A 13,572-nucleotide genomic window follows, 5' to 3' on the forward strand; every position below is an offset into this window, starting at 1 on the left:
ATGATGAAGTCTAGAGAAACAGAGGCTAATGGGGGTGGCAGAATTGGAGGGAATGGAAAATAGGGGTTAAAAAAATAACTTAAACAAGAGACCACAGAGAAGGAGCAAACAATGGCTTGGATATTGGTAAAATGTCCCCCAAGCTTGTGTGGGACACATGGCACAGGGAAACCACAGAACCTATCATTAGTTGTGGTACCATCAAACACAAGGAAAATCCAGAGTTAGAAATGATAGATGACCTTCATTTAATATGTTTCCAGTTACACATTTGTACTTTCCAAAATATAATTCTGGTTTTGGGAAAACAATACAATATAGCACGTGTCCACACACTTGAGAAAAATCATGTGTGTGTGTGTGTGTGTGTGTGTGTAAAGTTACATCTTGAGGCTAACTGTAAGACTTTTTAATTATGACTACTGCAATTTGATACCATTTGAAACAAAGGTGCAGAGACACTAAAGTTTTCACAGCATTCATTGGTATTGTAACAAAATTATTATTGTATGGTTTTTGTATTGCTGTTATGTATTGTTTTGTGTGTGTGTTGGAAACTACTGGGGACATGTTATATTTTGAAGTGATTAAACTATTTAATTGTGTGTCTATATTTTGGAATGGAATTATTACTTCTTCATTTAAAAAAAAAAAGATTTCTGGGGTGGCTAGGTGGCACAGTGAATAGAGCACTGGCCCTGGAGTCAGGAGGACCTGAGTTCAAATCTAGCCTCAGACACTTAACACAAAACTAGCTGTGTGACCTTGGGCAAGTCACTTAACCCCAATTGCCCTACCTTCCCCCCCTCCAAAAAGAAAAAAAAAAGATTTTAAAAGAAAGCAGACCAAATCCTAAAGAAATCAGTCAGAAGGTCTCAAAGAACCACCTTTAATTCTCTTCTTTCTCTTCCTTTTTTTTTGTTTTAAGATTTTCAGTGGAAGTCATATTTGCTGTTACCATGTTTCCCCGATAATAAGACCTATCCCGAAAATAAGCCCTCCCCTTACTGTGTAAGGTTCCTCTAAAATAAGCCCTCCCCCGAAAATAAGCCCGATTGAGATTGCTACTATAGTGAAGGTGATCCCCTGCGCTACACGCCACATTATGGTACCCTCTGTATGCATCATCCCCCCCCCCCAGTGAAACGCATGCCGTGCTCCAAGCTGCATCCAATCAGAGCTGCAGCAGTGAGCGCGTCATCCTGTTCTTCCCCAGTGATTTGCTTATTGAATAAAGGTACATTTTTTTGTTCACATTTACCTGTTTATTAAAAGTGCTGTCAATGTTCATTAAAATAAGCCCTCCCCTGAAAATAAGCCCTTTGGTGTTTTTCTGTCCAAAAAAATAATAAGACAGTGTCTTATTATCGGGGAAACACGGTACTATGGCCTATTAACTCAGTTGGTTTCAGTACCTTGTTATTGAGGCCCAGGTCTTCAATTTATCTCTGTGTTGGTTAGTTACAACTTCCAACATCATCATGTCTGCCATGTCCTAAAGTCACAAGAGGGTGTAAGACAAGAAAGTACAATTAGAAAAGTCCCCATAACTGGGAAAACAAGTCAAAACTGATCCAAATCAATTTTCTACATGAAAGACATCATTAATGTTGCCTGTGTTCTAGCTTAAAAAAAAATTCCAATTTGCTTTTAGGGACTCATAACGATAAAACTTCAACCATTAAGATTCGTAGGATCTCCTTTCAATATAGAAAGGGCTAGAAAACAGTCTTTTGTCTCGTATATAAAGAAAAGAGGAATCAGTGCCTGTAGGATTATTTTTACAGGGAAGAAGGAAAACAGTCCTAATTCAGAAAAAAAAAATGTTCCATTTAAAAAGAAAACAAAACATTTACATGTATCTTTTCCCTAGGCAAGCTACAGTCAGACAGACGATGAAAGTTATGTGAAAACAGATGATGATGAGAGTTGCATCCAGACAGAGGAGGAAGACAATGCCCGAGCGAGCAACGTCACCGATGAGTGGAGCCAACATGTAGGGCAGCTCCTGACGAGAAGCCCCAACCCCTGACATCGTCTGCCTGCTGGATGGAGCACTGCTAACCTTTGTTCTGAGAACTGTAGTTTGTAGGCGTGTGTTTGGAGACAAAAAAAAGACTTTTGTTTAAAGTTAACTTTTAATCAGCTGCATCTTCTGTCACATGGCTCATCCCTGATGACGAACCCAGGCTAAACCACAGTGCTGCTGTTACAGCAATGGCAGTATTAACAAAACATTTTAAACTTTTGCACATGATGTTGAACCTGTTCAGTTTACAATGATGATATTAATACTGTTTATAGCTAGGAGTTTGATTTCTGAATACTTTGAGATTTTAGTAGAACAATTTACTACACACTGTACATTTTTTTTTCCACAAGCAATTGTAAAAAGCAGCCTCTTGTAGTTATCTATTAGCCCTAAAGGATTCTGTTCCTGGCTGCAGCGCCTGCTTGGAATCCAGAAGCCAAGAAGGTGGTTACAAGTCTGTAACTTGATTGCAAATGTCTGTTAAAGAAAAGAAAAAAGTGACCTGTACCAAATGCAGCAGGATAGCGCTGTTCTCTAGACTAATGTATAACTTGGGGTTGTTTTCTTTCAAGATACTCTAATAAATCAGCCATAGAATTTAGTGTAAATATTTTTTTTTCCAAATAGATATCATATACAAAAAAAAGGCAACATTCAAATTATATAGAATCTAGTTTTTAAATCAGCACAGATCTTCTTAAAACTGTGAACTATGTTTTGAAATACTCGTTACTAAAGCTGTTTATAAACCACAGGTGCCATAAGATTCCCCAAACCGAATGACGTCCCCTACGCTTTTGTTTCATTGTTTGGGCTTTCAGAAGCATGTCTTCAACACCTCTCCCAGCTCAGTCTCATCTGTTCCCTATCAGGTTGTTTGGAGGCCTTCAGCTTTAAATGTACAGGCTTAAAGTGCGCTTGCTAGTGTTTCCTCTCCTATTTTTTTTCCTGAATGATTGTTGTGTTGGGGTGTTTTGTTTTTTTTTTTTTGTGGGGGGGGGGGGGGGCGCGGGAGGTTTGTTTTTTGTTTTTTGCCTTAGTAGGCCACCGGGTATGCTCAGTGCAGAAGGAGACTGGCCCATTCAGAGGGCAACAGAAGGGGAATTTAGAATGCAGTGGGGATTGTGGGAAGGAGAAGGAGAGAAGCAGGGGTCAGCTTTGTGGCACTCCATTGGGTAGGTGGAAGGGAGAAATGTTCTTTGGGTCTTTCAGAGTTATTACTATTTTTTAAATGAACGTTTTGGATTTGTTGCCCTAAAAATAGGTATCCTGGTCATTCCCTTTCTTCCCTGAAACCTTAGAAAGGAAATGCTGGAACAACATAAATAAAATTTTCTTTTGGGGAATCAATTTGGGGACATCCTAAGAATCCTGAAAAGATTTCTGTTATCCCCTCACTTGCTCTCGGATTACTGGGCCCAGGTTTGGTGACTGTGTTCTGCGTCTTAGGATCCCAGAGCCTTGGGCCCTGCCCACGTGCGGTTACAGGGGAAGGCTGCCCGACATAGAGCACATGTCTGGTCAGATGTTTTTCGGCTCCATTTCCAGAGGGCTGGAAGACATTCATCCCTGTGCAGTTGGTCTGAAGTAGCCTGCCTCAGGGTTATCCTTATGTAATTAAAAAGAAATCAGAGGTCATGCTAGTCTGAAGTAGTTCCCAGGGAACACTGCGTTAGGGTGAGCATAGACCAAATATCACTGACACCCCAATCAGCATTGGACCAGTGCCCAGGTTTCTTCCTCATTCGTTACTTTTCTTTTCCCTTCCACCAATCATTTATATGACCCTTAGAATTTCAGATCTTTGACAGGTCTTGGTCTTGGTAACCCCACAGCACAGTGCCTGGTATACAGTAGGCACTTAGTAAATGCTTGCTGTTTGGGTGGCATCTGCCAGCCTCCCATAAAGGCAGGCCATACCCAGTGACAGCATAGCCCTCCCTGCCCCCCACCAGCTAGGAAGAGCCACCACTGGTGCCTCATGCTCAAGCCGCAATCTCTCTCAGCTTTGAATTGCAGCCAAGAAGATTCTGAATACAGAGTCCCACATGGCCAATGTCGCATCCCTAGGGACCTTCAGCAGCTGACAGAGCTGCCAAAACATGTCATCATTTTTTTTTACATTGAAAAGCCAGTCTACAGTTTAAGGCATAGGGACATAGCATCAGGCTCTCCCTTGGGCAGAGGAACTGGGGCCCCACCCATCCTTCATCAAGCTGATGCAGTAGAATCAAGCCCCTGCAACGCCTTCCTTGGGGGTCATTTTCAGTGAACTAGTTCAGAATAATCAGCCACCTGACATCTCTCTGGGCTCCATATCAGCCCAGCAGATCAGATCCAGGGACCCAAAGGCTGAAGCTGGAAAGAGGTGGCTTTTTTGTTTGTTTGTTTCTTGGCTCTTCAGGTTTACATTTTGAGTATTTTCTTAATGCAAAGCCCAGCAGGTCTCTGTCTGTCCATTTGATACAATTATATCTTGTAGTGGTTGTTTCTTGTTCATTCAACGAAGAATTACACACTCACGGCCCTTAGCAATGGTAGTATTTTAGCACACAGTGTAAACACACAGCCAAACCCACAAGACATGGCACCTAGGTCATGAAAGGGATAGGCTAATCAGGATCCAGAGTACTGTTGCAGTTGGTCAGGGTGGGGATTGGAGGAAACTATTGCAGATGGTCCAAAGGAATGTTCAAAGAAAAAGGTGAAGAAAAGTCTCTTGAATGATCTCTCGCAAGGCAGTGAAGGTTCAACTGTATGTAGGCCCGTGAACTGAATTGCATTGAAGGAGTGTGGCCTTTGTTGTGATATAATATGTATTTTCTTATATGCATGAGCCAAACTGTTGCATCTTAATTTAGAACACGTGTCTGCCTTTATTTTGATCATCTTTGTCCACCCCTTATGAGTTCTTGGCTGTTAACTGTAGATAGATCTTGTAAATATTGCAACCTCAGGTTGCTAGGATCACCTTGGTTCAATTCAGCTCAAGGAGCCACAAACAGCAACTCCACTGTGTCCTCAGCAGAAAGGGCATTTTTACTTTTGAACCAAAAAATAAATTATACATATATATATATATATAAAGAATTACATCTTGAGGCTACTAACTGTAAGACTTTTTAATTATGACTACTGTAATTTGACACCATTTGAAACAAAGGATACAGAGACACTAAAGATTTCACAATATTCATTGGTATTGTAACAAAACTACTATTGTATGGGTTTTTTTGTATTGCTGTTAAGTATTGTTTTGTGTGTGTTGGAACCTACTGGGGACATGTTATATTTTGAAGTGATTAAACTATTTAATTGTGTGTCTATATTTTGGAATGGAATTATTTCTTCATTAAAAAAGGGTTTTTAAAAATACTAACCTGTGTGGGCTTTTTCTTCATTTGCCTTGATGATCTTTTTCCCCTACAGTCACTCTAAAGTTAGTCTAAACATAAAGGGAAGGAGTACCCTAATGCTTAGAGCCCACAGTCCAGGATCATAGATCTAGAATTAAAAGGGACCTTAGAAGGCATCTAGTATGATTCTCCCTTTATGAAGATAAAGACACGAGCCCAGGGAGCACCTAAGATAAAACGCAGTGAGCATTGGAGTGAGGATTTGAACTCAGGACCTCTAACTCTAGACTCCATTATTTATAGTAAATGTGGACAAGGTACCTTTCTCTTTTGCTGCCTCAGACATTCCCAACTTTTTTGTGGTAAAAAAGATGCCTTACTCACATAAAATCTCATGGTTAACAGAAGTCGAGAGAATGCTGACAGAAAACGGGCACAGTATAGGAGGAATGGGGAAAAGAGGAGGGAAATGGAGTAGAGGAGGAGGAGGGGATGATAAGGAAAATCCTACCAGTAAAATATGAAGGGAAAAGGGGAGAAGCATGTTTTGGCGACTAATAAGCATGATTCTTTTTTAAAATTTTTATTTACTTATTTTTAACATGCTTTTTTTTTTTTAATTTTGAGTCCCAAATTCTCTCACGTCCCTCCCCCTACCCTCTGAGAAGGCAAGCAATTTGATATCAGTTAATCATTAGAAATCATGCAAAATATTTCCATATTAGTAACGTTGTAAAAAAAGCAAGAAAAAAGCTGAAAAAATATACTTAAAATCTGTACTCATTGATCAGTCCTCTCTGGAGTGGATAGCATTTTTCATCATGAATCCTTCAGAATTGTCTTGGATCACTGTTTGATCAGAGTAGCTAAGTCACAGTTGATCGTTATTTCAATATTGCTGTTTCTATATATAATGTTCTCTTGGTTCTGCTCACTTCACTTTGTATCAATTCATGTAAGTCTTCCCAGATTTTTCTGAAACCATCCTCCCTTGTCATTTCTAATAACACAATAACATTCCATCACAACTTTCTCAACCATTCCTTAATTGATGCACATCCCTTTAATTTCCAATTCTTTGTCACTTCAAAAAGAGCTGCTATATTTTTGTATATATAGATCCTTTCCCTTTTCTTTGAAAGCATGATTATTTTCAATCTTTGTAGTCTGCAGCTATGCCTCCTCCCTAACATAAATGCCTTCAGAGATGAGGTGAGGGAACAGAGTAGCAACCTCTGACCATAACTGCTCCTCTATTCCACGGACATTTGGTCTAGGGATATTTCAAGCTCACATTTCAAATTACCATAGGCCACAAGGGAAATGGGGCTGTCCACAGGCTGCAGTCTCACAACTAGTGTGTTGGAAACCCCAGTCCTACCTCATTATTAGAACCCTCAGAATCTCTGGGGGCCTTTTAATACCATGCAGAGGGGATGGGGTGCAATTTGTCCAGAACAAAGTTAATAATAATAGTTTAGCAGGGCTAAATCATGGCCCAGGAAGAGCAAAGATGAGCCAGACATGGGGAAATCAAGAAAGGGAGTGCAGAGAGATCCACAGGATCAGGCAAAGGATATTGGAATAGGAACTCAAGGTCAGATGTTGGCTGCTCAAGGAATGTTAGTTTGAAGGAAGGTTCAGAATAAGGAGCTCAGTCTACTGAAAGAAAGATAAGATGCAAGACCATGAACTTCAAAGATCCAGTGCAAAACCATGATCTGTCTGTCTAACTACAGACTGATAGAAAGGTAGTTCTAGGGGCGGCTAGGTGGCACAGTGAGTAAAGCGCCAGCCCTGGAGTCAGGAGGACCCAAGTTCGGTTCTGGCCTCAAGACACTTTACACCCACACACACACCAAAAAAAAACTAGCTGTGTAACCTTGGGCAAGTTTCTTAACCCCAACTGCCCTGAAAAAGGGAAAAAAAAAAAAAAGGTAGTTCTATTTGCAGAAGTACAGGTAGGTGGATGAATGATACCAAGAAGTTCTGGCAGCAGATACCAGGGTCTGGTCACAGAAAGAATGAGGTTCAGGGTCAAGATATCTAGGACCTTAGAGTACTAGGTTATGAAGAAAAGGACTTCATTATAGGGGAACAAAGAAGAAACCTAATTACTTGGGTCCTCAGGTCCAAGGACACCTGTCAGTAAAACTGATAAAGCTGATTCAATAAGAAATTGAGCTAGGACTCCACATTTGTTCCACCTACACACAGGACAGACCCAAGAGCTGGAGCAAACTGAAATTATGGTGTAGCATTAAGGCCCTAGCTCCAAATACTAGTTGACTGCAGAAGGAGGGAGCTAGGCAGACATTGTACTGTTTCCCCAATCAGGGATTTTCCAGTAGTGTTTTTTTTCAAGGAATAGGACTTTGGAAGCAGAATGGTAACCTAAAAATTTCAGTCACATAGTATCACAAAATCTCACACGAAGGCAGGTGTGAGGCAGGAAAGAGCTCACTTAAATGTAGCCACCAGGAATGAGAGAAAAGAGGAAAGCTTCTAGAACTTCCTATTTTAATTAATTATTTTTGTTGACTAGGTGCTAAGTTCAGTTATGTCTATTTGTGGAAGGACTGCACCTTCTAAACTTCAGCATCCTGGCACAAAGCACCCACCGGTCATCCCACTCCAGGTACCATTCTGCTAGGGGATATCTCTCTTATCTTTTCTTTATATTTATCTTTTCTCTTTCTTTATTGTCTTTTTATCTTCATTCCTTCCACCAAAGGAATAGCATCCCTACTGTAACCTAAATCCTCCATTAAGAACAACAGGGCCTAAAACTCAGCCCAAGCCAAAGCTCCAGAGGGTTCCCCAAAACCTAATGCAACATCAACAAACCTAAATATCTGGACCCCAGATCCCACTTAGAGCAAAGCAGAAATTCGTCCCATGGGACCAAACCCTACTGACACAGTTGACTAGTCTTGCTTCCCAAGCACTCATTTTATTAGCTCTGATTGAGACATGGCAGGGTTAATGGAAGTTTCTATGGTATTCTTCTCCTTGGATACTGGTAGTACGTTTCTCAGTTCTCACAGATGTCCTCTTTGAATTCTGAAGCTGAGTAGGAGATTGAGGAAGATAGTAGGTAGGCCTGTGGCTAAGGGTTAATCTTTTTATAGATGCCAAAACACCAAGGCAAACATATTTTGTGGAACTATTGACTAGCATCAAAGCACCCCCAAAGTTCCTTTTCCCACCTTTATCTAAACCTACATTTGTAGGTTTAGTTTGGGGGGTTCTCAACAAGTGGGCTAATTATTCAGGAAGGATCAGTGCCAAGAAAGACTAATTCATTGTTGTTGACCTTAATCAGTCCATGTCTAACCATTCTTCAGCTCAGGGTACCCCCTCATCATCCCTCACTTTTTAGAGAAATATGATTTTTAATAGACATTTCTTCCAGATCATTAGGGTTAATGGCATAAACTCTCTCAGGACTTTGTCCTTGGTAAGAAGTAGGTAGGGCAACTTTTTCCTCTTTTCATTTCCCTAACCTCTGTGGAGCAAATGACATTTACCAGGACCTGCCTGATACACCTAAGTCAGAAAGGAGACAATTTGCCAATGGGGGATGGTGAAAGGGGAGGGACAGGAGCATATACTAGAAACAGTATGAACTTGGTAAATGAAATCTCTTTGGCAGTAACCCTGTCTAAGCCAGCACTGGATATGGTTCTCCTGCCATTGGTTTCTAACACTTTGGAAGTCCAAGTTGCAGATCTGAGCAGCAAAACAGTGGAGTGGCTAGAGGGTTGGACCTGGAATTTGGAAGTTTGACACATACTGAGCCATATGATCATGTCCCTTAGACTCTCACTACCTCAGGAGACTCTTTAAGACTATAAGGTATAGAAGAGTTGTGAAGAGAGTTTCCATGCCAAAGAAATCACAGGCCCAGTACAATCTCCTTACCTCAAATGGTTTTTAAGTCAAGTGATCAATCCGAGTATATGGTACTTCATGGGTTGCAGGAAATCACTGAGGACATTAACATTGGGCAGAGGGGTAGAATATGTATTCTGATGCTTTTCTTTATGTATTTGAGGTCAAATTCAAAAACAATTCTCTGTGGGTCATCAGAATCTGTCTCCAGATGACTCTCATGACTAATGTGTTCCCTGTATTCTATTTGTCTGGGGGGCATAGAAGCACTGCATTCTGGCCTATGGAAAAGGGGCAGGATGATTCAATATGCTAGGAGAAGCTCCTTTTAGCATAAATCCATTCACCAGGCTCAGAAGGGTTTGGCCCCATGGACTTCACTGCAACTGGATCTGGGGTCCTCCTAGTCAGGTTTATTAATGTTGCATCAGGCTCCAGAGCTCTGGTTTAGGCTGAGGTTCAGGGCTCCTCATGGAGGATTCTGGAGAAGCTACCACATAGTTCTTTTTTTTTTTTAAAGCAAGTGGGGTTAAGTAACTTGCTCAAGGTTACACGGCCAGTTATTTTGTGTGGTTGCTAAGTATCTGAGGCCGGAACCGATCCCGGGTCTCCCGACTCCGGGGCCAGCACTCTTATTCACTGCTTGCCACCTGGCCACCCCTACCACATATTTTTAAGGAAGGTTTGGGGGCCCTCACAGAGAATACTTCAGACTTTAGGGTGTGGACATCCTCAAAAACTCTAGCTCAGGGCTAAGGTCAGGAATGATGACCACAGACGATGAGTTTTGAAAGCATGAAGAAGCTCCCTTAAGAGGCCCTGGAGAAGATGCTAGCCACCATCACTGGAATTTGGGCAGCTCTGAAACTACAGCTAATTCTTCCAAGATGGACAGAGAAGGGTTGTGGGCCTTCCTGATTCTGTTCAAATACATCTAAATGATAGCTCCACTAGCTGTCAGAATAAAGCTGTCTCCTCAGGAGCTACTGCACAATGAGCTACAACTTTATATTGCCAGAAAGCTACAACTCTGCATTATTGGGAACACTTGGCCCTCTGCCTCAAAGTAATTCATAACACCTACTCACAAAGAGAAAGTAGCTCCCAGTTCTGTTTCGCAGGCCTCGAACATCTCTAGGCTGTTTCATCTCCTAGCCCCTTTTCTGTAAGGACCATAGATTTAGAGCTACAAGGGACCTGAAAGGCCAACCTCCTTGTTTTACACATTAGGAAACTGAGGCCAAGAAACATTAAATGACTTGCTCATGTTCGAATAGCTATCAACTATCAGAGGCAGGATCTAAACCCGTCTTCTTAATGTCAAGTCTAGCTTTCTATTTAAAACTCTATTATGCCTCTAGCACATCTGGAATGGGTTTTCCGGCTTAAGGAGACCTGCTGTATCAGGCTTCTCAAGCACAGGTTAAACCAGTTGAGTCTAATACTAAAGGGCCCAGGGGCAGGGGAGGGGGGTGGTGTAAAGTTGTATTCAGTGGTCCTTTTATGTGAGAGCTGGGAACTTGGGAGGCATGGCAGTCAGGTCCAGCTATTCTAGGGAATGTAATAAATACGTCCCAACTGGGTCCACTATGGATTTTTGTTATTTAATCTCATCTTAGCCAGCAAGATAAAATTTCCTTAATTGACTATCAGAATCCCCACATTAGCTATTTCAAACCTTTTCTCCTCTCCTCATGTTTCCCAGACCACCACCTCCCCTATCTCACCTCAACATGAGACCTTGCCTCATACTTTGCTGAAAGCAAGACCTGCTTTTAGCTTCTTCTTCTCCCCTAAGTTACATTTCAAAAACCCCTTTAAGTCATTGCTCACCCTCTCCCTCTTCAGTGCAGTCTCTGGTGAAGAGGGGGCCCTTTCCATTAAGCCCAGTTTCTCTTCTCGTGTACTGCAGCTCCTTCACTCCTATCTCCTCCCGAAACCTCCCCCCTTAATCAACCTCTTTCTCACTGTAATCTTGTCTTTCTTCTTATTGGTTCCTTCCCTTTAGCTTACAAACATAGCTGGGTCTTCTCCATTATTAAAAACCCTTTATTGCTTCAAGCATTCATTCTATACATCTCCCCCCCTACTGGAGCCAAGCCCCTAGGAAAAGCAGTTAACACAAACTATAGTAATTAACATCCATCAGATTGGCAAAGTTTATGAAAAAGGAAAATGACAGATGTTGGAAGGTCTGTGGGAAAACAGGTACATTTTAATAGACCTGTAAATTAGTCTAGCCATTCTGGAAAGCATTGGAGCTATGCCCCCAAATTACTGATTTTTGCATATCCTTTGACAGTCTACACCCCACAGAGAGCAAAGAAAGAGAAAAAAGCTTCATATAAACAAAAATGTTCATAACAGCTCTTTGTGTGATGATAAAGAGCTAAAAACTAAGGGGGAACGCCCATCGATGAGCAATGACTGGACAAATTATAGGATGTGGATAATATAGGAAACGACAACAGAGATGGTCTCAGAGAAACCTGGGAAAACTTGTAAGTGATCAGAAAGAACCAAGAGAGCAAAGTATGTAGTAACAGCAACATAAAGACAAAGACTTAGGACGACTTAGAACTCTGATCAATTCAAGGACTAAACATGATTCCAGAGAATTTATGAGGAAATTTACTCCCCATCTCCAACAGAAAGGTAACATATATTTTGGGTACATGGCCCCTAACTATACATATTTGTTACAAAATTTTGTTTTTCTTTTTCCTTTTCCCCTAATGAGAAGAAGGGGAAGTGGGAGGGAGAAAAATATAGATTTTTGTGACTGAAAAGATTAAAATTAATCTTTTAAAAGTATCTAATGTTTGCTGCCTCCATTTCCTCTCCACTTTTTAGAATTCCTAGTTTTCTAGGCAGCTAAATGGCACAGTAGATAGAGCTCTGAGACTGGAGTTAGGGAGACCTGAGTTCAAATGTAGCCTCGGATACCTGTCTGTGTGACTCTGTTGATTAACCTCTGTCTGCCTCAGTTTCTTCTTCTGAAAGATGGAGACAATAATTTATGCCCAATTGTCATGAATGTTGTTTGTATTATCTCAAGTGAGATAATATTCATAAACTGCTCAGCACCGTGCCTAGAACATAAGTGCTTAATAAATGTTTATTCTCTTCCTCTCACCAAAGTTCAGCTCAAATGCTACCTCTTATAAGAGCCCATTCCAGATCTCCCCAACTGCTAGTGCCTCCCCTACACATTACCTGGCATTTATTTTGCATTTATACACATGTATATATGGTAAACTTGTCACTCCTATAGAATATAAGCTCTATAAGCTCCTTAGGCCTAGGCATATTCCACCTTTGCCTCTGCAAAGGGCCTAGACCAGTGCCTGGCACATAACAGACACCATAAATGCTTGTTGCTTAATTGATTGTACATATCCATTCCCCTCCCATTTAGGAGTTTGAAATATGATTTCTCATCTGTTTATTTACAATATGATGGAAGTTCAGGTAAAACAATAAATACTAAGTATGGTGACTTAGTTAAGTTTTGGATTCCTTTTTCAGAAAAATGAATGGGCAGCCTTTGGTGCAATGGACAGAGTGTTGGATTCTGAGTCAAAGAATCTGGGTTCAAATCCTGGCTATGTTTCTGAATGACCTTGAGCAACTTTTCAGGGGCTCAGTTTCTTCACCTGCAAAATGAGAGAGTTGGAGCACAGGACTTTTAAGTTCCCTTCCAGGAGCTAGCCAGGTGGCACAGTGAAGAGAGCACTGGTTCTGTAGTCAGGAAGACCTGAGTTCAAATCTGGCCTCAGACACTTAACACGTAATAGCCATGTGACCTTGGACAAGTCACTTAACCCCAATTGCCCTGCCCCTCCCCCTTCCAAAAAAAGCAAAAAAAAAATTCCCTTCCAGTTCTAAAAATCTGGTCCTTTTGTAATGGTCATTTCCAGATTCATAGTTCCTTATTTCCAAAGAGCAGGGTTTCTACTATACCACTGGTTAGCACTTGCCTAACTTGTCACTATTTGTGACTTTTCCCAGGACCATAGCCCAAGAGAGTTAATTGACAAGGAAGTCTAGAGAAATCCCAAATGAGAAGTTTTACTTACAGTTGCTTGTAATGCCAAGTTATGAGTCAGTCAGTCAGTAAGAGTGGAAGCTTACCTCACTTTACCCCAGAGATGTGATCCTGAAATGTGTAAATTGGGTCATGCTATAAAAACCCTGGGGAGGGGTTGGGGGCGGGAAGGAAAGAGCTCACTATATAAAGAAAGCATGTAATGAGTAATTTTGTAAAGTGAAGCATCCTTTTGTAACAGA

At 41.2% G+C, this 13,572-nt stretch overlaps 1 protein-coding gene and 1 long non-coding RNA gene across 10 annotated transcripts in view; one reads left to right on the forward strand and one right to left on the reverse strand.

The window, feature by feature from the left end:
* The window catches only part of DTNA (dystrobrevin alpha), a 492,078-nt gene extending 486,680 nt beyond the window's left edge, over nt 1-5,398 (forward strand). For all 7 annotated transcript variants that reach the window (XM_069099883.1, XM_069099884.1, XM_069099886.1 and 4 more), the window contains one exon: nt 1,874-5,398. In XM_069099883.1, coding sequence (XP_068955984.1) covers nt 1,874-2,032 — 159 coding nt within the window. In that variant the 3' untranslated portion in view covers nt 2,033-5,398. The remainder of the gene's footprint in view (nt 1-1,873) is intronic.
* LOC138170506 (uncharacterized) overlaps nt 1-13,572 on the reverse strand; it is a 71,448-nt gene that overhangs the window by 47,170 nt on the left and 10,706 nt on the right. For 2 of the 3 annotated variants that reach the window (XR_011170640.1, XR_011170641.1), the window contains exon 3: nt 1,416-1,495. This is a non-coding gene — a long non-coding RNA (uncharacterized lncRNA). Of the gene's footprint in view, nt 1-1,415; nt 1,496-2,375; nt 2,510-13,572 lie in introns of those variants that run through there. The other variant, XR_011170642.1, reaches the window with a different exon arrangement.

This window comes from Petaurus breviceps, unplaced genomic scaffold, assembly GCF_028583685.1.
Source record: "Petaurus breviceps papuanus isolate PSGF00001 unplaced genomic scaffold, PetGlider_PUasm1.0 38, whole genome shotgun sequence".
In the NCBI taxonomy this organism is placed as follows: domain Eukaryota; kingdom Metazoa; phylum Chordata; class Mammalia; order Diprotodontia; family Petauridae; genus Petaurus; species Petaurus breviceps.